The sequence below is a fragment of the Poecilia reticulata genome, chromosome 20, assembly GCF_904066995.2.
Source record: "Poecilia reticulata chromosome 20, P_reticulata-male-v2, whole genome shotgun sequence".
Taxonomy (NCBI): domain Eukaryota; kingdom Metazoa; phylum Chordata; class Actinopteri; order Cyprinodontiformes; family Poeciliidae; genus Poecilia; species Poecilia reticulata.
In genome coordinates this window covers 22,443,115-22,466,614 of record NC_088849.1, presented here as the reverse complement: position 1 = coordinate 22,466,614, position 23,500 = coordinate 22,443,115, and the positions used below count along the sequence as shown (strand labels likewise).

Sequence of the window (23,500 nt, the reverse complement as noted above, 5' to 3'; positions counted from 1 at the left end):
ACTACTGCCATCTACTGGATCCTAATATCTATACCTCAAATTCTCATAATGATCTCAGTATTATTTAAAAAACAAAAAAATCTTCTTTTTCCCCTCAATGCTATTTAACCGATCAACAACATTCTCAAATTTCAATTCCCTATTAAAACCTAATTCCGTAATAATGGGCAATTTCTTCTTTTATTTCCAATTTTGACTTCCAGTCATTCACTTCCTGCTAAAGAGCCCCCTGGTGGTTGAAGAAAAATCCACATATAAGCCACAAGTTCCAAAGCTTAGGAAGAAAGTAGCAGCTTATAGTCGCTATATATACCCTATAAAATACGGTTTATATATTTAACTTTGTTTCCGTCATTTCTGCTGTAACACCTGAATTTCCCCACTATGTGACAACAAATGATATTTCTGTTCTATTGTACAATAATGATCAATGTGTGACTAATCCTGACTAGCAGGATTGTTATAGTTTTTATATCTATATATAGTTTTGCCTGAAGGTGTTCAGATATTGTGGCTTGTTTTTGTTACTGGGAGGGAAAACATTGTGACTTGTTGCATTAAGTCATGCTGAGACTTGTTGCTAAATCTGTTGAGACATAAATGCAACTTCCACAAAACAAGAACATCCTGACCTCAAAATCTTCCCTTTTTTACTTGTTTTCAACCTGAATTTAAAACACATCGAACCAAAATATAAACCAATTATTAAATAATGTTTCCTTATTGTAAGCAGTTATTACGTACGCTGATGTTGGTCCAATTAAATCAGTCCTGCTTTATTCTTTAGAGGAATTAATAACATTTGTTTAATGTTTTTGTGAAGTTGAAAAATGCATTTAAGTTGACTTCCCATTTAAAAATATTCATTTTTAGTTTATTGCCCTGGATTTTTATAAAATATGCCCTGATAAAGTTTTAGACTCATTTTGGGATTTTTTGTATAATTTATTAGCTTTACTTTTTAGTGTTAATTATAGCATGTTTATATTGATTTAAAAAAACATCCGTGAATCTCCAGTTCACGTTGGTTAGAAAACACAACCAAACACCAAATATGTCTTTATATTTACACTCAGAGACATTCAGCCAATCAGCACCAAGCAAAATAAACGCAGCTCCTGGATTGGCACCTTTGGCAGCCAATGGTAGATCAAGTAAGCCTAAATAGTTCAGCTTCCCAATCTGCATCTTGTTTTGAATATTTTAAATATATTCTATAAAAAATTCTCCAAATGGGTAAAATTTTCTGAAAATATTCTGACTTTCATTGATGCATTTAACTCTACACTGCAAAAACACAAAATCTTACAAAGTTTTTCGTCTAGAAAACATCAGTACACTTGAAATAAGACAAAACTAACTTACAAATAACTTTTTTTATCATAACATAGGTGCATATTTTAAGTCAATAATTCCTTAATATTAATTTAAAAAGTTCTTGTTCCACAGCAGATTATTTCACTTACAACAAGATGTTTTAAGTGAAATAATCTGCCAGTGGAACAAAAACGTTCTCACCAATATTAAGAAAGTATTTACTTAAAACAAGCTCCTGTATCTTCCTGTAACGTTATTTGTAAGTTAGTTTTGTCTTATTTCAAGATATTTTCACTAGAAACCCAAAACTTGTTAAGATATTGTGTTTTTGCAGTGCGTGAAGAGGTGAATCCACAGGTTCATGTCTGAACTCATGCCATCAGGTTGACCTCTTATTTCCCAGGGTTTCCATTCACCCACACAGTTTGGGATGAAATACGACAAAAACTCTAAATATAATTTAGTCACTTTGTGAAATCATCTACAAATCGTCGTCGTCTGAGTTAGTCAGACATTGAGTTGTTGCTGGATGACAAGCAGAAACTGAACTTCTGCTTTTCTCAGTTTAATAAATAGATGTTGTCTTCAGAGGGCTGTCAGTTCACCACCAGCTCTGTGGAGGGGAAGTGAGACGACTGACCGACCAGAAATACTTTCTTCTCTTTTTATTCTCCTGCTTTCTGACCATCAACATGCTGAAGATCGCGCTGGTCGCTGTCGTCATGGCGATTGTTTCTGCAAATCCAGGTCAGGTCAAACTTTAGCTGAATGTTAAGTATTAACATTTGTTCCTGTTAAAGACTAAATATTTGATTTTTTGTTGTTCTCAGGTGAGAAGTTGTTTAGTTGCTGTAAGAAAGTCAGCAAAGCTGAGATCAAAGAACCGATAATAAAGTTTGAGGTCCAGCGGCCGAATCCTCCGTGTGTGACAGCCGTCATGTACGTACCTGCAAAGTTTCTGATTCAAATGGGAACATGGAGACGACAGCTTTCAGGATCATTGTTTAGTTTACAGCTAAAAAAATAATGGTTTAGGCCAGCGGGGTCCAAAGTGCGGTCCGGGGGGCCATTTGTGTCCCTCAGGCTGACTTTGTGCGGCCATTGAAAATTATACAAATTTGTCCTGTAGATTCAGATGGAGGCTTTTAATTTGTAACCATGGTAAAAATTATTACATTTCTTACACAGAAAAAGAAAAATAGAACAGAAAAAAATGTGTCTTTTCACAACAAAGTTTGAATAAAAAGTTAAAGCAAAGCTTTTACTGAAAAGCCAAATTTCTTTCTTTTTTAAACTTGGCTAATATAGCAAACACTTTGAAACAAAGTGACCCAAATCCTGTTTTTATTAATTAAAATAAAGTTATTCAATAAAACCCAAAACAAACTTAAAACTGGATGTTTTACTTTTTACACATCAAACTTGCAGAATCTGCCGTGGCATTTTAGGGCCTTTGTGGAGAAAAAAGTAAATTTCTGACAAAAATTTGAGAGTAATCTCAGAAATTTTCTACAAAAACATATAAATTTTCAACAAAATAAAAATAGAATTTTTTTTTATTTTTCTAGAAAATTTCTGAGTCTTTGATTAAAATTTGCTAATTGTTTCCATCTGCAAGGTCCCTAATACACCCTGGGAAAAAAATCAGGATTTGGATCTACAGTGACATCAGTTTACTTAATTTGGCTGCATTTAGGTTGTTAGTGTGTTTGCTTCTGGTTTACAAAAGTTTGTACACCCCTGGTTGATGGTTTTCTTCTTTCTGTGTCCTGCAGCTTCACCACCCAGACGGGGCATTACTGCAGCCACCCTCAGGCTCCCTGGGTTTTCCAGAAGATCCAAGAACTGAGGTGAGTTTAAAACCTGAATTTATTCCTAAAAATTTCAATCTTTCATTTTTTAACTCATATTTTTATGTTTTAATTGTTTTTCCAACAGGAGAGCCAAAGCTCAGTCGTCCACTACTCAGGTTGTCGCTTCGACCCCTCCATCAACTTCATCTTCGTCTTCCGCGCTCCTCTCCATCATTACATCCTCCACTGCTCCGCCTTCATCATCGTCAGCCGGACCGTCTTCTCCCTCTTCATCTTCGTCTTCCTCCTCCTCTGCCTCCACAAACGCAGAAAGTGAGACGTTTTCTGCATCCACAGATCAGTAGATCTGCAGCTGATGCAGAAAAACAGAAAATATATTTGATTCATTTTTCTCTGTACAACTAAAAACTAAAGATAAAAATAACGAAAGAACAGAATTAAGCTAAATTACGATTCACGTTAAATATTCCGTTTTTCAGTGTTAATTTGGTAAAGTTATTTATTAAAGTATTTCACTGTGCAGGTACAGGATAAACTATATTTATATTTATTTACAAAGCTCCAAAGAGTTTAATAAATGATAAAATTGCCTGTAAAATATTTTAAGCTATCTGTCTACTTTAAGGCATTAACTTTTCACTCTGAAGTAAAACTGTAAAGACATAAAGATTGTTTTTAGAAATAAAAATATCTCATCTAAAACTTAATGTTTGGTTTTTTTCATCTTGGTTAATTTTCTGAAAATAAAAATCCAGATAAAAGTCAATGTTTTAAGTTTCATCAAACATTTTTATGGACAAAAATCATCAAACTTCAATTTAAAACAAAATAAATTCAATAAATGAAGATATTAATAAAAAGTCCAATTATTTTAGGATTTTTACCTCCAAGTTAAACATTATTAATTACCAGCAGATGTTTTAAAGCTTTTATTTCTGTTAACTATAATAATTTAAAATTAGAATATATCTTTAATGTAAAGTATGTTTAGTGTCGATTTTATGTCGATACTTTTAACCTGACAAATGAAACTCATTGGAAGTAAATTCTGATTTATTGAATTTGACTCTGCGGTATATAAATAAACTTTTCCTGGTTCAGGATTTTCTAAATCTGACTTTTAACTGACCAAGATTAAATGATATTTAACATCATGGCTTCATAAATAGCATTTAACAGCTTAATTCATAATGTTTAGTAAAAACAGAGACAGTTTCCATCATGAAAAAAGTAAAAACATAAGTTCAGGAAGGTGACTGGTCCATTGCTGGGAACCATTTCCGTGTTTCTGCAGGTGTCTAGTTAAAGTATTTGATCCGGTTTCTGGTCAGAGAGTGAAAGCAGTCCTTCGTCTCCTCAGAGTAAGAAGCCAAATGAAACTAAAACTGTTTGGTCACGATGCTGCAGCTGCAGGAAACGGGGAAGTTTGTCAAACGTTGTTGAAGAACGGCAGTGGCAGCATCATGCTGTGTTTTCTCAAAACAGATGGCATCATGGGAATAACATGTTACCCAGAAACGACATCACAAGACATCAGGTAGTGCAGTTAAAGCGGCATTAAGAAAGCTGGAAAGGATCAGGTCAGTAGGAGGAGGTCAAAGGTCAAACTAACTCCTAACCAAAACGCTCCAACTGTTTAAAGACAATCCTACCAAATATTTAACGTCTGAGTAAAAATCCACCCAAATGTTTTAGTTCTGTTGTAATGTGGTCATCTCGAGTAATTAGGAGCAGTCAGTATCTTATGTGCGTAAAGAATGAGGGAGGATTCCTGAACGAGGCGTCAAGCTAATAGCCGCCGCCGCGACTTCTGCTGATTCACAACTCAGAAATGTAACTTCCAGATCAACTACTGAAGATTTTATTGTTGTTTTATTAATTTAAAACAAAACAACAAAAGCATCAGGTCTGCTTCTGCAACAAAGTACAGGAGGAATTTACTCCAGAAGACGTTTGTGGTAGAATGAAGTAATTTTACATTTAGCAGGAAGTTTGTTTGGTTTTTAACCAAAGGAGAGGATTATGAATAACGTCTAGATAGATTATAATTCCTCCCAGAACCTTCCAAAGTTCCTACTTTTATTAACTTTACCTGTAAACATTTTGGAAGAAATATCTTATGAGTGAAATAATCTGCCAATGAAACCAGAACTTTTCATCAATACTAAGGAATTAAACAAGTTCATATATCTTGCTGAAAACTTACTTATAAGTTAGTTTTGTTTTATTTCAAGTGCACTGATATAAATAAAACCAGATAAAAATACCTGGTAATGTTTTTGTTTTTTGCAGTTTGGGGTTAAATGGATCCATGAAGGTTCAGGTTTGAACTTTATCAGGAAAACTGAACTTCCTGAAACGTTTCCTGAGCTGAAATCCTCTAAAAGTTTCGCTTTAATCTCAGAAAGCGATTCCGTTTCACAGTAAACCACATTTTAGGTTGAGAAACCAAGTGGCATTTCTTATACGTTTCCGTTTCTGCAATTTGTTACATCAGAAGCGTGTTGACATTTTGACTCAGGATGTTGTCTAACTCAATGTTTTCGTTGAACTTGTCCTAAGCTTAAAATTTCCTAATTTTCGTGCTTTAAATGTGACACGGTGTCTTCAGCCTAATGACTGACGTATTTCTTGATGCCGATCACGCCGAGTCACGGTGAAATCATTAAATTTCTCTCAGTCACATGATGCCTGAGGCGGCAGGATGTGGAAAGTTGCTGGCTAATCTTCCATTCTTCAGAAGTTGCCACAACTTCCTGATATTATAAAGCAACGCCCGTGATAAATATTGCCTGGTGAATTATTATGCTTCTGTGAACAGGTTAGGCTGCTTTATGGTCAAAACGTGACTAATACGTTTTTTTGAATAAAATCATCCTTAAACAATGAGATTTTATTCTGGTCAGTTCAGAATGAGCTGTTTTAGGGTTCTGTCACTTTAAACCTAAACAAGCTGCTGTTGGCCACGCCCACAACTCAACGTTTACAGCCACCTGTGAAAACAGACGCAAAGAGATGCAAAAATATTCAACCATACATCTTTGAAAAGCAGAAGTAGAGCCTCCTACACAACCAACAAGAATCCAGCAAATGGTTTCTGGATGTTAAGTCAACAACAAAACACTTTGTCTTTTCCAGCAGCCATTATACAGCATGAAACCGACTGACCACATATTTAATGTCAGAGGTGAATAAAGTACCCAAAAATTATATTTAACTAAGAGTAAAAAGTATCAATCCAACAGATTACTCAACAGTAAAAAAGTATTTGGTAAAAAAAAATAAAGTCCACTCAAGTACTGAATGAACAAATGATCAATCGTTTAAAATTTAAAAGTTACATCTTCAGACAGACCAAAATATGAAGTTAAGTGGAAATTTTGGTATTTTAAGGACCACCAAATTTTCAATAATTCATATAAGCAACAAAAATAAGAAAATCAGGCAAAACAAAATGTTTCAATTCAGTTTATTTCAATAAAAAACATATAAAACTTTAATAAAAACTGAAGGTGTGTGTCTGGTGGATTTTTGGTTTAAAACATCCTGAAATTTTACTCAACAGTAGAAATACTTCATAATAAAATTACTCAAGTAAAAGTAAAAAGCACAAAGAAGTAAAACTACCAAACCAACTTTATTTATAAAGCACTTTAAAACAACCACAGCTGATACAAAGTGCTGTACATTAAAACACAACATAATAAAAAAATAAAATAAAATAAAAACTTACAGTTTAAAAACAAACAAACATACAATTTAAAACTAGATCCTGCTGGAGCTGAAAGCCAAGTAAAATAGATGGTTTTAAGACGAGCTTTAAAAGTGGACAGTGAAGGGGCCCCTCTGACCTGCAAAGGCAAGTCGTTCCATAACTTTGGGCCAATGACAGAGAAGCTCTGTCCCCTCTGAGCTCCTCCTGGATCTCGGTACCTCCAAGAGCAGCTGATCTGCTGACCTGAGAGACCGACAGGGCATGTAGGGGTGAAGAAGCTCAGAGAGGTAAGCCGGGGCAAGATTATGTAGTGATTTAAAAACAATCATAAGAATTTTAAAATGAATCCTAAAATATACAAGTAGCCAGTGAAGTGAGGTCAGGACAGGGGTCACATGCTTCCCTCTTCCGAGTTCCTGTCAGAAGTCGTGCAGCAGCATCTGAACCAGCTGCAGATGTGAGAGCAGCTACTGACTGACTCCCAGATAAAGAGCGTTACAGTAATCCAATCCAGTTGAAATAAAAGCGTTGATCACTGTTTCAAAATGCTGCCTGGAAAGAAAAGATTTCACTGACGCCAATCGCCTTAAATGATAAAAGCTGGACTTAACCACGGCTCTGATTTGGCTGTCCAATTTAAAATCACTGTCCACCTTAAAACCAAGATCTGTAATAACAGGTTTAAAATATACCTCCAAAGGTCCCTAGTCAACAGAGGAGGACTCACAGGAGCCACTGGGCCCAAACACCATCACCTCTGTTTTGTTTTCATTAAAATTTTAAAAGTTCAGGGCCAACCAAACTTTAATATCACCTAGACATGCCAGGAGATGTTTGATTGAATGTACATCCTTTTGCTTCATGGGCAAATAAATCTGACAGTCATCAGCATAACAATGAAATGAGATCCCATGTTTTCTAAGTATGGAACCCAGAGGCAGTAAATAAAGAGAGAAAAGCAGTGGGCCCGGAATTGAGCCCTGAGGGACACCATAAGGCATTGAAGCAGCAGATGATTCAGAGTCACTAATTTTCACTCAAAATGTTCTCTCCTCCAGGTAAGACCTAAATCATTTAAGAACAGTACCACCAATACCTACATTGTGGTGTAATCGCGATATTAAAATGTCGTGGTCTACTGTATCAAAGGCAGCAGTTAGGTCAAGTAAAATCAGAACAACATGGTTACCAGAATCACATGCAAGAAGGATGTCATTAAAAACTCTTATTAAAGTAGATTCTGTACTATGAAGAGTTTTAAAACCTGACTGGAAAACCTCCAGAATGCCATTATCTTCTAAAAACAGTGTCAGCTGACAGAACACTATTTTTTCTAAAACCTTAGAAAGAAAAGGCAGCTTCGAAATAGGCCGATAATTTACCAGAACAGTATGATCAAGGCCAGGTTTTTTAAGCAGTGGCTGCACTACTGCATGTTTAAAACTAGCAGGGACCACACCTGAGGACAGACTGCTACTGATAATTGCAAGAACAGGCTGCCCTATGCTAGATAAAATATCTTTAAAAAATCGTGGAGGGACAGGATCACGTGGGGAACCTGTTGGCTTAATGTGGCCAACCACGTCCTCTAAAAGTGAGACAGTCACAGGCTCAAACTGAGTGAAAGCAGCAGAGCAAGGGACCGAAACAGAGGGGTCAGAGTCAGGAGCCGTGATAAGAGCCCTGGTTCTACCAACCTTTTCAATAAAGAAACACAAACAAATAATGCCTGTTTGGAAGGAGAAGCTTCCAAACAGGCATTATGTGGAATATTAAGTACAGAGTCAATGGTGTTAAATAAAACACGTGGGTTATGGCTGTTTGAGGAAATTATATTAGCCAAATATTCCCTTTTAGCCTCTTTAACCGTGCTCTGGTAGAGACGCCAACAGTCTATTAAAATCTGAAAAGTAACCTGCAATTTATCTTTTTTCCATCTGTGTTCAACACGATGACATTCCTTCCTTACAGCACGAGTTCCTTCATTAAACCAAGGCTCAGGTTTAATCCTTGGTTGCCTGGTTTTTAGTGGAGCAACCGAGTCCAGGATGGTTTGACAGGATGGTTTGCACAAAATCTTGAACCTTCGTGCATAAAACTACTGCTAAAAGTACAAAAAAAAAAGTTACTCAAGTAAATGTAACTAGTCTAATACCAGACTCTGCCAAACCAGCTGGAGCTCAACGGGGGTTGCTAGGTAACAACCTGGGCTGTGCTGGGGTTGCTAGGTAACGGGCTGGGCTTGGCTGGGGTTGCCAGGCAACATCTCATTGCCCTCTGAATGTGGCAGAGTTTTTTGAAACAGGTCGTTTCCTAGATACTAAAACCATGAACGTACTGCCTGTAAATGTCTGGATGATTTTAAAATCACTTTGGTGGCTTTTTAGAAGCAGCAGAAACTCAAAGTGGGAAATAAAAACTGAACTTTGCTTCACGTTGTGCTGCTCTTTTAGACGTGTAGGGAGGTGAACACTAACAGTGACGGGGATCCGAGTCGCCAAACCGCAGAACGTTACGAAACACAAAACTTTAGTTTCTGCAACATCGTTTTTACCTAAGAAGGAAGCGGCCTGAGCTGACCACAGCTGAGTGGTTGATGCAAACCGTTTCAGCTGTTTACCTACTGGTAGAGTTTAACATTTACAGACAGTTACAAAACCTTCACTGAGCTTTTAAAATCCTGGAAGAAAACCAGGATTTTAGCGATCAAATGTGTTCAAATGGTCTAGTCAAAGTACAAAAAAAACCCCACCAGAACAAATTTAGATGTGTTGTTCTGGAACAAAAGGTGTGAACTCATTACAGCGACTGACTGTGGGAAATCCATGTGTGACTTCCTGTGCAGTCAGAACAGGAAATCCTGAAAATGTCAAATTATAATGTTTTCCTCACTGTAGAGCATAAATCTGATTTAAAACAGAGCAACACTCTGTAACTCTGTGTTTATGCATCAGACTGAGATGACAGAGTTTCATAAATGTTTACGACTGCTGACATGAAGCATCATTTGTAAATAATGACACTTCTGATGTAAAGATGCACTAAAAGTTACATTAAAAGTGTCAACTTTGCGGGCTGCACAGTGGTGCAGTTGGTAGAGCTGTTGCCTTGCAGCAAGAAGGTTCTGGGTTTGATTCCCGGCCCTGGTCTTTCTGCATGGAGTTTGCATGTTCTCCCTGTGCATGGTGGGTTTTCTCCAGATACTCCGGTTTCCTCCCACAGTCCAAAAACATGACTGTCAGGTTAATTGGTCTCTCTAAATTGTCCCTAGGTGTGAGTGTGTGTGTGCATGGTTGTTTGTCCTGCCCAGGGTGACCCCGCCTCTCGCCCGGAACATTAGCTGAAGAGGCACCAGCACCTCCTGACCCCACTAAGGGACAAGGGTGCAAGAAAATGGATGGATGGATGGATGGTGTCAACTTTGCATTATTCAGTAAATAATGGGAATTTTAATGCAAAGATCCGTTAAAAGTTTCTTTATGGCATTTCATGTCAACAGTCATAAATATTCTTAAAGCCTCCTTCATGTTCATAAGTCATTGTGTCATGTTTATGTCAGATCCCTTCAAATAAAGAGTTACAAACTCTAAAGGTTTCTGTTTCCGCTCTGATTGGAAGTTAAAGGAAGTTTGTCGTAAGCGTCGCAGAAATGAGTCCATTTAAAAGGAGACATTTTTGTGCAAATTTGAAAAACAAACTGTTGATTATCCTCAGCCTTTGTGTTTATTAGAATTAGCCGTCAGATTGAAACAGAAATCCTGTTTTGTTGTGTGAAGTTGCCACCATGACAAAGCGAAACAGGCGACGTGTTTTCTGACGACGTGTGAAGCCGTTTCTCAGAAACATGTCACTGAGATGAAGTTTGTGGTCGGAGGGGCGAACAGCCGCTGATGTGAGGGGCGGAGGTGAGAAACGCTGACCACGAAACAATCACACCACCTGCAGAAGCATGAAGGCATGAGCGTCACGGGGCCACAGGGGCCCCGCTGATGGCACCGATAAAAACCAGAGCGGAGATCAGCTGCCGTCAGTCCGACCGATCAGCTGATGATCAAAATGAAGATCCTGCTCCTGCTGCTCCTCCTGCTCGCTGCGTGCCCATGCAGCCGCTCCTCTGCAGGTAGATTCTCCTCACCGCACATCTGCATTTCATCCATCGGCTACAGACACTTCAGTTTATTAACAGTTTATTTACCGCTGCAAAAACACAAAATATTACCAAGGGTTTTTGGTTTCTGCACTTGAAATAAGACTAAACTAACTGCAGGTTTTGTGTTTGTGCAAAGGATATTTTTGGTGTTTTGGCCAAATCTCCTGTTGGAAACCTTTAAATGATGCATCTGCTCTTGTCCTGAACTGGAAAAATTAATTCATGCTTTTGTTTCATTTCGATTATTGTAATGCATTCTGCACAAAACAAAATTCGGACCGGTTGAAGTCAAACTGTTCTCATGTGACTCCATCGACTAAAACAAATTTTAAGATCCGATACCCATACAGGCCCGTATCGCCTTGGACGAGGCATCTAAAAACCTTTTAAAGAAATATCGACACGATAAACAGAAACAACAGATAAACAAAACAAATTTATATCCATAGAACAATCATCAGAATATCTTCGTAATCGAAATTACAGAAAAAACTTTGCTTAATGAAAAGGTGCCAACTTAAACAAAACTCAAGTTTTTCAATAAAATGTTATTTTTAACATTTTATTGACATCTGGGGAAAACCTTGGATTATTTATTTATGTAACTTTACATGTAGGAGCATATTTACTTATTATTCTGGAAAACATGAAAATACTGCCAGGCGTTATCAAAAAGAGACTCTATGATGGTGCTGCATGTTTTCTAATGATTTATCACATAAACTCGTGTTTGATTTTAATTATGTTTCTTATTTAATGGAAATACTGCAATTGAGAAATTGTGTTTTTAGGACATTAGTGGAATATTGGCAAGTTTTACACACATTTGTAATGGAAACCAGTAAAACCCAACAACATGCAGGACAGAAAGATTACATTTTTTATGTCAATATTAATGAATTATTGACTTAAAAAGCTCCTGTATCTTTATGAAAAGATATTTTTATGCAATTTTTGTCCCATATCAAGTGTAGGGAGATATTTGCATTGGAAACTAGAGAGAAATACTTGTTCATGTTTTGTGTTTTTGCAGTTTAAACTCTAATCCCCTTTCTGTCGTTCGCAGCTCACTATCCAACCGGGAAGAACCGGCCGTGCTGCCTCCACGTCTCCAGGAAGAACCTCAGCCGTCAAGTCGCCGGGTCGGTTTTCCATAAGCAGCCGGCCCGGTTTCCCTGTGTGAACGCCGTGATGTGAGTTCACTCTGATTCATTTCAACACGCAGAATCACGCCATAATTAACGAGCTTGTTTACACCTCCAGATTCTACACAAAGAAAGGACCCATATGTGTTCATCCCAACAACTCCTGGGTCCAACAAGGTATGAGCTCTTCGAATGCAAACACAGGAAACAATGCAGCATTTATAAATTAACTCTGATTTTCACTTTCCTTCTTTTTCTCTTCAGTCATTGCAAATATTACGATGAAGGACTAAAGCGAACATGTGAACCCACTGCTGGACATGAAGCTTCATTTAAAATATGAATCATCCTCAGACCTGATGCTTACAGATGAGCTCTATTGGTTCTTATATTTATTTTTCTTCTACATGAAAAATAAAATATTAATTTGACTAATAAAATTGCTGCATTTGCTTTCAACACTTAAAATAATTGTATTTTTCCACTCGTCTCATTTTTGTACCTGTTTTAATGCATTATTTCCTGTGAAATGCTTTATGAAATATAAATAAAGTTGCTTACATATTCACACAAATTGTGCTGCTGAAAATTAAATAAATATATTTTTGTCAATAATTATGATTTTGAACATTTTTACACTGAATCTTCAATGCAAACGACAGAAATATAAAAATTACAGAGGTGAAATTCCAGGACTTTACTGACATCTTGTGGCCAAAGCTGGTATGAAAAACAGCGATTGGCCTAAAAGCGTTTGAATTTCTCACTGAAATCCTGATGAAGTTGTTTGTTTTTAACTGTCTGAATGCACTGACCAAAAAATAAAGTTTTATTTAGTTATTAGTATCTAATTATTGGTCATTACAAACTGAAAATGTGTTGGAAATCACATGAACATTGTCTCAAATATGAGTCAGTGACCATAAAATATATCATAACTCAGTTCAGTTCACAGAAAACCAAAACTAACCCAGTTTTTATGTCTCTATTAAGAGCCATAAGAAGTGTATTGTATAAAAGTGATAAATTATTCTTTAGTCATTTTAAAGATTCAGGATTTTATTTACTTTAAGTAGCAGTTAAAATAAATAAAGTATTTCTTCATAAAACAGATGTTTTATGCTTTCATTCTTATCTTGTTTTTAATGTCTGTATTGTTTTCATCCTTGAACTCTAAATAGAAACATGCTGTTTGTAAAATTATTGAATGTTCCCCCATTTTGCAAAGTTACAGCTTCAGCTCATCAGAATGGCCTAATCAAAGTCCAGAGCTAAACCAAACTTCTGGAGCAAGACTTCATCCAACCTGATAAAGTTTAAACAGATTTTCTTACTCTTCATGTTCAAAGTCAATAAAGAAAAACCCCAGGAGGATTTTTAGCATCAAATCATAAATCAAACCTTTCGGCTGCCCAGCGGTGCAGAAAGTCCGGATGTGTCGTTATTACAGCTGAACAGGAAAGAAAAGGAGTTCAGAAAAACTTTCATTTTCTTTGACTGAGTGCTGCTCCGGGCCGCCGGCACGATATCACCGCCTCTGATCCACACGAACACAGAGCCGCAAACCGAACCGAACCGAACCGCACTGATAGGGCACAAAACTCGATGCACACAGAAACTGCGGATCTGATCCACAGAAGGCCCAACTGAGCGGACAACGACACACACACACACACACACACACACACACACACACACACACACACACACACACACACACACACACACACACACTTATATGTCAACAAATTATAATAAATAATTAAGACAGGGGAGCAAATTAGCCTACCCGTGTGAGGAGGTCGCTGATTCCAGAGGACGTGAAGCGACATTTGCTTCATTTCTTCTCTGTGTGACAAACATTTGACCAGATTTTACTGTTTAACTCTCCGAGTCCAGCGTGACGCTGAGGAAGAGCGCGGAAGATGCCAGTGGAGAATCTCTGAGGTGTCAGTTCCCGGAACCACACACACACACACACACACACACACACACACACACACACACACACACACACACACACACACACACACACACACACACACACACACACACACACACACACACACAGCATATAACTGCGTCAGGGTTAAAGGTCCAGTAATAAACAAAACGGACCAACATTCAGGTTTAGGATGGACACCGTCCAGTCACAGGTTCACACAGATGAGAGCTACAACACAAAAGACCATTTTTATTTTTTCCCACAATTTTGTAAACAGCAAATGGGGAAAATAATAAAAAGTACAATAACTCATTCTTTTAAGTCTGAGGAAAATTTCACAGCAGCTGCAGGCGCCCTGATGCTAACAGTTAGCACCACGGATACAGTGACTGGTCTGATGTGAAAGTCTAATAATTATTAAAATTCAAAAATAAGCTGAAATATCAACTCTGTGTAAAAAGAATCTCTAAAAAAAATGAGCTAAAATGGCCAAACAGAAGTATTTTAGATTAAAAATCATTTCAGAACATATTTAATCATATTCAATCTGAAATCAGATTGTTTTCAAACATTACATTTTACAAAGCTTCAGTAATCGTCATAAAGTGAAAAACAGTTAAACAGAAAGAGACTTTATATTAAGTTTTTATTTTTTTAAAATCCAGATGTTTACATTGTGTCTAAAAGCTTCCATATTTTTATACATCCATGTTTAATATGATGCAGATAAAAATATTATAAACAGTGAGTCCATTTTACAAAGAAGGAAAATAATTTTCATTTATTTAAATAAAAACGAGCCATAAGCTTGAAAAATTATATAAAAATATAAAACCTGGCTGTAGTAATCGGCCCCTCAGACACTCAGAGGAAGCAATTTAAAATAAAACTTATGAAAAATAAATCAAACATAACAGACGCCATAAACAAAGCAGGTTCTATGAATCTCTGATGCTTAAATGTGGTAATAACTTCATATCGGCTGCAGTTTGGAGGATTTTTCTATCATGTTTTCCAGTAAATTAAATTCATTTTTTGAAACATGATTTTTACATCCTGAATTTTTAAAACGCTGCTGGTTTATACTGGATTTAATGCATAAAAAGCTAAACAATAACGGGAGCTGTTTTCACCAGTAAAACCTAAAATGGCCACTAGGAGGAGGATTTCTTAAATTCTGGATGTATCAAAATATTTGAAATAAAATGATTTAAGATCCTGGAATCAGAGACAATTTGCAGCATTTAAACCTGAAAGGTAAAGTTTTGTTTCATTCTGTGGTTTAAAAAAAGGAAACAAGTCAAACGTTTGTTCAGAAACAGGAATTACAATCAACCTGGAAGGAGAAACAAGCCCACAGCACCACAGATCCTCCACCATGCCTGATGTGTTTCCTTCCCCCATTAGTGGAGTTTTGCATTGCGTGGTTTCTGTTCCACCAGGTGCAGCGCATTTTCACCATTTCCATATTTTTGTGCAGCTGAAGGAGCCGAGAGCAGACTGAGTGAGAGTTAGTGAGATTTAAAGGTAAACGAATCAAACTATTGTTCCCTCACATAGATATATGAGCTCAGATCAGTCTGACTGTGCGCTCCGCCTGCTGCTGGGGCAGGTTTCATCCTCCGTAACGACCCGTTGACCAGTAACCTCGCTCCTCCTCCGGCCTTCTCTCACGTTTAATAATCGCTCCTTCTGCAGATATGAAGTTTCAGAGGAGCAGCTGTTTCTGTACTTGTGTAGGAATAGATACAATTTATACAAGTTATATCTCGCTTTTCTTCTCCATGAGGAATTATACAATCTTCTATATTTTTACTGTAATTTTATTCTGTTGAAACTAAACATTCATTCATTTTCAAACATTTTTACAGTGACGTTAAGTGAGGAGGGATCTGCTGGGAGCTGAAGTGTCCAGGTGGGAAAAACCTTCCAGAGGTTAAAGGTCAATGCAAACCGGTGTTTCCATGTTTGGCACTTTCTTGGTTTTTCTTCCAGTCAGTTTCTTTCAATCTGTTTCTCTCTGATTAACATGTGGTTTCTTCCCCAGCTGGGGGCGCTGTGGCAGAACCCGGCTGTTGGTTTAAATGTTTGAGTTTCCAGCCGGTTCTGGTCAGAGCATGGTGGTCTCAGTCTGCAGGATGGACTGGGCCCGGGTGTTTCTGGGAAACTGAGTGCCGGTGTGGTTTGTTGACAGGCGGCGGAGACTGTAGTCCTGCAACACGCAGCGCTTCGTCGATAAACTCCTCCATGTTCTACGCAGCTCTGCCTGAACCTGCAGAGAGGAGGAGGTAGAGGAGGAGGAAGAGGAAGAGGAAGACGAGACGAGAGAATTGCTGACTGAATCGTTTCCACAGACAGAAATGGTCAGGAAGTCTCACCTCGCTGTTGAGGAAGCAGTAGAGGACGGCGACGATGAGGCCCTGAAACACACAGAACAACACAATTATAAACCTGCAGACGTAAGTTTTAAGCCCCGGTCTGTCAGTCAAACCTTCATCACTGAACAGCAAAAGAGGACAGTGGTTGATTCTTAGATCAAGATGGATAAGATCGGCTTCATGTGTAAAAATCGGCAGATCACCGATCTCCTAAAATCAAGGAAATCTGCATCGATAAATCAGGTGGCTGACAAATCGGTGCACCCGTAGTTAGTTACATTTTATTTTCTGTCTGTTTTCTGCTCCTGATGTCCAGCTGAACACAGTCAACAGTTAAAACGAAATTCATAAATTGTTAAAACAAAAAAACAATTAACAATAAAAAATGTTAATGAGTTCAAATCAGCTCCAGTTATTTAGATTCTAAAAGGTTCTGAAAACGTTTCCTGACCTGGAAGGAGCCGAGTCCGAGGTCGAAGAAGATCTTGATCTGCTTCAGCGTTTCATCGTCCGGCTCCATCAGGTAGAAGAAAACTACGTAGTTTACTCCGAACAGAGGGATCAGCAGCAGCGTGGACTTGGCCAACCGCCTGGACAGCAGGTCAGAAACAAGGAAACTACAGCAGGAACTACAGCAAGAACTACAACAAGAACTACAGCAAGAACTACAGCTGGAACTACAGCAAGAACTACAACAAAAACTACAGCTGGAACTACAGCAAGAACTACAACAAAAACTACAGCAGGAACTACAGCAAGAACTACAACAAGAACTACAGCAGGAACTACAGCAGGAACTACAGCAGGAACTACAACAGAAACTACAGCTGGAACTACAGCAAGAACTACAACAAAAACTACAGCAGGAACTACAGCAAGAACTACAACAAGAACTACAGCAGGAACTACAGCTGGAACTACAGCAAGAACTACAACAAAAACTACAGCTGGAACTACAACAAAAACTACAGCTGGAACTACAGCAAGAACTACAACAGGAACTACAACAGGAACTACAGCAAGAACTACAACAAAAACTACAGCAGGAACTACAGCAAGAACTACAACAAGAACTACAGCAAGAACTACAGCAAGAACTACAACAAGAACTACAGCAGGAACTACAGCTGGAACTACAGCAAGAACTACAACAAAAACTACAGCTGGAACTACAACAAAAACTACAGCAGGAACTACAGCAAGAACTACAACAGGAACTACAACAGGAACTACAGCAAGAACTACAACAAGAACTACAGCAGGAACTACAGCAAGAACTACAACAAGAACTACAGCAAGAACTACAGCTGGAACTACAACAAAAACTACAGCAGGAACTACAGCAAGAACTACAACAGGAACTACAACAGGAACTACAGCAAGAACTACAACAAGAACTACAGCAGGAACTACAGCAAGAACTACAACAAGAACTACAGCAAGAACTACAGCAAGAACTACAACAAGAACTACAGCAGGAACTACAGCAAGAACTACAACAGGAACTACAACATAAACTACAGCAGGAACTACAACAAGAACTACAACAGGAACTACAGCAGGAACTACAACAGGAACTACAACAGGAACTACAGCAGAAACTACAGCAAGAACTACAGCAGGAACTACAACAGGAACTACAACAGGAACTACAGCAAGAACTACAGCAGGAACTACAGCAGGAACTACAACAGGAACTACAACAGGAACTACAGCAGAAACTACAGCAAGAACTACAACAGGAACTACAACAGGAACTACAACAGGGACTACAACAGGAACTACAGCAAGAACTACAGCAGAAACTACAGCAAGAACTACAGCAGGAACTACAGCAAGAACTACAACAAGAACTACAGCAAGAACTACAGCTGGAACTACAACAAAAACTACAGCAGGAACTACAGCAAGAACTACAACAGGAACTACAACAGGAACTACAGCAAGAACTACAACAAGAACTACAGCAGGAACTACAGCAAGAACTACAACAAGAACTACAGCAAGAACTACAGCAAGAACTACAACAAGAACTACAGCAGGAACTACAGCAAGAACTACAACAGGAACTACAACATAAACTACAGCAGGAACTACAACAAGAACTACAACAGGAACTACAGCAGGAACTACAACAGGAACTACAACAGGAACTACAGCAGAAACTACAGCAAGAACTACAGCAGGAACTACAACAGGAACTACAACAGGAACTACAGCAAGAACTACAGCAGGAACTACAGCAGGAACTACAACAGGAACTACAACAGGAACTACAGCAGAAACTACAGCAAGAACTACAACAGGAACTACAACAGGAACTACAACAGGGACTACAACAGGAACTACAGCAAGAACTACAGCAGGAACTACAACAGGAACTACAACAGGAACTACAGCAGAAACTACAGCAAGAACTACAACAGGAACTACAACAGGAACTACAACAGGAACTACAACAGGAACTACAGCAAGAACTACAGCAGGAACTACAACAGGAACTACAACAGGAACTACAGCAAGAACTACAGCAGGAACTACAACAGGAACTACAACAGGAACTACAGCAGGAACTACAGCAGGAACTACAGCAGGAACTACAGCAGGAACTACAACAGGAACTACAGCAGGAACTACAACACTGACAGGACAAACTCAGAACAATGAAATCCAGCTGAGTTTAACGATAAAAATGATTTTTTACAGTACCTGTACTGTGATTGGTCGTTTCCTCCGATGTGTGAGCTGCGTAGTTTCTGCACCAGGATCCGAATGATGCTGATGAACAGCAGGAAGTTTATCTTCAGGGGAAACAGAGCAGACACAAACGGAGCTTTTATTACATAAATAAGTAATTTTTTATAGTGCAAAATATAAATAAATACAGTTTTTAAGAGAACAAAAGCAGACATTTAACAGTGCAGGAGGAGCGCTGACAGAAAACACATTTCAACCAGGTAAAGGTCTAAAAACCTTTAAAACAGATAAATAAATAAATCTCACGATGACGGACGCCATGATGGGCCAGTTGATCAGCCGGTCAGGAACAGGATTATCGTTTATCTCCCAGCACCTGACAACAAATACAAACCGTTTTCAAATCTTCCCTGAAGTCAAATTCATTTCACCAGGTGTGATGGCCGTCCAAACCCACCTGGTGTCCTCCAGGTTGATCCGGCTGACGATCCAGGCCACGGTGAAGACAGACGGGATCCCTGAGAGAGAGAGAGAGAGGGAGGGGGAGAGAGAGAGAGAGAGAGGGAGAGAGAGAGAGGGGGAGGAGAGAGAGAGACAGAGGGAGAGAGAGAGAGAGGGGGAGAGAGAGAGAGACAGAAGGAGAGAGAGGGAGAGAGGGAGGGAGGGAGACAGAGGGAGAGAGCGAGAGGGAGGGTGGGTGGGGGAGAGAGAGAGAGAGACAGAGGGAGGGAGAGAGACAGAAGGAGAGAGAGGGGAAGAGAGAGAGACAGAAGGAGAGAGAGAGAGAGAGAGAGAGGGAGGGAGAGAGAGGGAGGGTGGGTGGGGGAGAGAGAGAGAGAGACAGAGAGAGAGACAGAGGGAGGGAGAGAGACAGAAGGAGAGAGAGGGGAAGAGAGAGAGAGAAGGAGAGAGAGAGAGGGGAAGAGAGAGAGACAGAGAAAGAGAAAAGGAAAGAGAAAGAGAGAGAGAGAGGGAGGGGGAGAGAGAGAGAGAGTGGTTCTGTTCAGGTTCTGCCAGATGGAGAGCGTCTCACCGTGGTGCGTTCAGGAAGCGCAGCGTTTAACAGGGCTGGTGATGCATCGGCTGCTGGGGACGTTTTGATAGATGGAGGAACGGAGAACGGAGCAGCCGGAACAAAACGGACCGGGAGGCATGGGAATGTTTACAGGATGACGCACCGTCTGCGGCTCCGCCGTAAGACGGCCTATTTAAAGGCTGTTTGGCGATGTATTCACCCCAGGAAGCAAAGGAGAGAGCTGACCCAGGAGATTAGAACAAAAATTATAGACTAGCACACTGCAAAAACACAAAATCATGAAAATTATTTTTGGTCTATTGCAAATATCTCAGTAAATTTGAAATAAGACAAAACTAACTTATAAGTAACTTTTCATCAAGACATCAGAGCTTAAGTCACTAATTCCTTAACATTGATGAAAAGGTAAAAATTCCACTAATAAATTACAACAACATGAGAAAAATATCTCATCATTAGTGAAATAATCTGCCAGTTTAACTAGTTCTATTTTTTTAATTATTGACATAAAACCAGCTCTTATAACTTGCTGAAAGGTTACGTGTAAGTTAGTTTTGTCTTTTTAAGCGTACTAAGATATTCCCACCATAAACTAAATTTAAAAAAATCCTTGGCAGGTTTTTGTGTGTTTGCAGTGCAGCTCTTCAGGAAACAGAAAGTTCACGATGAGAGGAATGTAAACATTTCGACAGAACCACGAAATAAAAACGTCATCGTTTGTGGAGGAATGGCAGAAAGCCAAGAGTTTGAACAGAAATAGTTGGAAATCAGCCGAGGATCCCTGAGCTGCTGGTCCAGCAGTTCATCACCGAGGAGAGAAAACCTTCAGGTTTATAACTTTACATCCAGACGTAAAGTCAAACACGACACAGAGACGCTTCAGGGCCGATCAGAATGATTTCCTCCCTTAAACCAGAAATTCCAGAAGATGGAATTTATTCAGGGCTGCACAGTGGCGCAGTTGGTAGAGCTGTTGCCTTGCAGCAAGAAGGTTCTGGGTTCGATTCCCGGCCTGGGGTCTTTCTGCATGGAGTTTGCATGTTCTCCCTGTGCATGCGTGGGTTTTCTCTGGGTACTCCGGTTTCCTCCCACAGTCCAAAAACATGACTGTCAGGTTAATTGGCCTCTCTAAATTGCCCCTAGTTGTGAGTGTGTGTGTGCATGGTTGTGTGTCTCTGTGTTGCCCTGCGACAGACTGGCGACCTGTCCAGGGTGACCCCGCCTCTCGCCCGAAACGTCAGCTGGAGATAGGCACCAGCACCCCTCCCGACCCCATTAAGGGACAAGGGTGCAAGAAAATGGATGGATGGAATTTATTCAGAAATTATTTAACTCCAATAAATAAATACAACTTTTGAGAGGAACTTACAGTCGGGTTCAAAATATATGTTTAAAGTAAAACTCCTAAAATTTGCATCAGAGAACCTATTTAGTTTTTTAAAAAGCTCCTATTTCTCACTTTTAAGTTAGTTGTGTCTTTTTTAAAGTGTACTGAGATGTTTCCAACATAAACTAGACTAAAATACTTGGCTAGACTTTGTGTTTTTGCAGGGTAGATCTTCTCTGACCACCCTGGACTACATGGAGCTGATCGTTCAGCCGGTGCGGTCCACTGGGACGGACGGACGTACGTCCAGCTCACCCCAGCCAATCAGCATGTAGACGGAGAGGTGGCCGCAGTAGGTCCAGATGACCAGCAGCAGCATGTGCAGGTACAGACCCTCCACCAGCAGCCAGAAGAAGTTCGCCATGACGAAGTAGTTGAAGAAAACCAGGCTGGCCTTACAGCCCACCTGGAACAGAAACCAGGACACGAATACGGAGGTGAAAAACTGAAAAACATTTACCTGCTTTATTATTTTTAGTTTTTTACCTTCAATGCAAATTATCTGCTTTGTTCAATCATAAACACTGTTAAACCATTAAGCACAGCAACGCTCTCACTTCCGCCAACACCTACGCTGTTTATGCTAAGCTAAGCTAAAAGACTTTAAGCTAAACCAAAAAGACACAAGCCCATCCTCCATGTTGGAGCAGCTGAACAGAAAACACCCGATAAACACATCAAACTTGTCCAACAGGCATCATTTATGTTCCCTTTGCAACACAATCTTAGCTAAATGTGTGAAAATCTGCTGCAGATTAACAATGAGGCATATTTTGCTGAACGCTACATGTAAACTCCTCGTAAAGATACCTCGAAGGATATTAGGTAACAGTCAGTATGTTGAGCCAAAAAAACTTACTTTTACCAAATACTCAATAGACAACGATGAAGCACTTGGTGCTAATGTGTCAAATAAAGAGTAAAGCACAGGAACAAAATGGCGGCATGAGAAGAGTCACATTTATTAGTTTCTCTGCTTCGATCCTGACTTAAATGAGATACAAATAGTAAATATTTCTAATAACATTTTTGCTAGATGAAAACAGATTCATAATTGTCTTCTAGTGAAGAGCAAAAACTGGGCAGAAAGTCGATAAAAAGAAGCCAAAGTCCAAAGATAAACTTCAGAAAAATTTCCAGAAAACTGAAGAACAGTTTGAAGGAGTAAACAAAGTTTAAAGAACTGAATCGAGACTTTTAGAGTCAAAAACTCTGAGATCAAAATGAGAACTTCTTCTAACATACCGGGGTAAATGAGACCCAAGAGTGTTTTCTATATGTTTTCTGTGAGTTTAGTGTTTTGTGTTTTCCATCTGTTCTGTGTGTTATCCATCTGTTCTGTGTGTTATCCATCTGTTTTCTGTGTGTTATCCATCTGTTTTCTGTGTGTTTTCCATCTGTTTTCTGTGTTTTCTCTGTGTTTTATTTTTTCTGTGTTTTCCATCTGTTTTCTGTCTGCTTTCCATCTGTTTTCTGTGTGTTTTCTATCTGTTTTCTGTGTGTTTTCCGTGTGTGGAGTCACCAGAGACGGCTGTGTGCTGCAGTCGGTGCTCTGGTCCTCTGAGAAGAGCAGAGTGTCTTTGGTCAGCACGGCCACGGCTCGCAGCATGAAGGACACAAACAGGTTCAGATGGATGTAGTTCCTCATGCAGTGGAGCCTCCTGCCCACACACACACACACACACACACACACACACACACACACGCACACACACGGAGTGTCAGGAGGAGTGTTTAAAGGGAGAGTCGACCCGGTGGGTGACATGTTGTCCAAACAGCAGCTGAAGTTCCTCCTAACCGAGTCACACACACCAACACGGCGAGCTGCTTCGACTCACTGGGAAACGAAGGATCCCAGTTTAGAACTTCTGCTGTTAATTGGTTCATCTTATCTCCATGTTCCTGAGTTTCTTCAC

At 39.2% G+C, this 23,500-nt stretch overlaps 2 protein-coding genes and 1 long non-coding RNA gene across 5 annotated transcripts in view; 2 read left to right on the top strand and 1 right to left on the bottom strand.

Annotated features, from left to right (window-relative positions):
* Window positions 1–1,905: 1,905 nt before the first annotated feature.
* LOC103456727 (uncharacterized) lies at window positions 1,906–3,838 on the top strand. The gene is made up of 4 exons (XM_008396436.2): window positions 1,906–2,064; window positions 2,148–2,256; window positions 3,093–3,167; window positions 3,256–3,838. The coding sequence occupies exons 1-4, from the start codon at window positions 2,010–2,012 to the stop codon at window positions 3,473–3,475; spliced, it is 459 nt and encodes a 152-aa protein (XP_008394658.1). The 5' UTR covers window positions 1,906–2,009; the 3' UTR covers window positions 3,476–3,838.
* Window positions 3,839–10,794: 6,956 nt separating this feature from the next.
* LOC103456729 (uncharacterized) lies at window positions 10,795–12,897 on the top strand. The gene is made up of 4 exons (XR_014085362.1): window positions 10,795–10,966; window positions 12,063–12,189; window positions 12,260–12,318; window positions 12,406–12,897. It is a non-coding gene; the product is annotated as an uncharacterized LOC103456729 (long non-coding RNA).
* Window positions 12,898–14,713: 1,816 nt separating this feature from the next.
* The window catches only part of LOC103456933 (vasoactive intestinal polypeptide receptor 2-like), a 28,636-nt gene continuing 19,849 nt past the window's right edge, over window positions 14,714–23,500 (bottom strand). For all 3 annotated transcript variants that reach the window (XM_081601393.1, XM_081601395.1, XM_081601394.1), the window contains exons 6-13: window positions 23,107–23,245; window positions 21,840–21,990; window positions 19,619–19,679; window positions 19,468–19,537; window positions 19,174–19,265; window positions 16,916–17,054; window positions 16,465–16,506; window positions 14,714–16,358 (exon numbers count right to left, since the gene is read on the bottom strand). In XM_081601393.1, coding sequence (XP_081457519.1) covers window positions 16,197–16,358; window positions 16,465–16,506; window positions 16,916–17,054; window positions 19,174–19,265; window positions 19,468–19,537; window positions 19,619–19,679; window positions 21,840–21,990; window positions 23,107–23,245 — 856 coding nt within the window. In that variant the 3' untranslated portion in view covers window positions 14,714–16,196. The remainder of the gene's footprint in view (window positions 16,359–16,464; window positions 16,507–16,915; window positions 17,055–19,173; window positions 19,266–19,467; window positions 19,538–19,618; window positions 19,680–21,839; window positions 21,991–23,106; window positions 23,246–23,500) is intronic.

Excerpts from the sequence above, each read along its gene's own strand:
- LOC103456727 (XM_008396436.2), top strand. The coding sequence starts at position 2,010 with ATGCTGAAGATCGCGCTGGTCGCTGTCGTCATGGCGATTGTTTCTGCA. Across the intron at positions 2,065-2,147 it reads GATTGTTTCTGCAAATCCAG|GTGAGAAGTTGTTTAGTTGC; the intron begins GTCAGGTCAAAC and ends TGTTGTTCTCAG. Across the intron at positions 3,168-3,255 it reads CAGAAGATCCAAGAACTGAG|GAGAGCCAAAGCTCAGTCGT; the intron begins GTGAGTTTAAAA and ends TTTTTCCAACAG.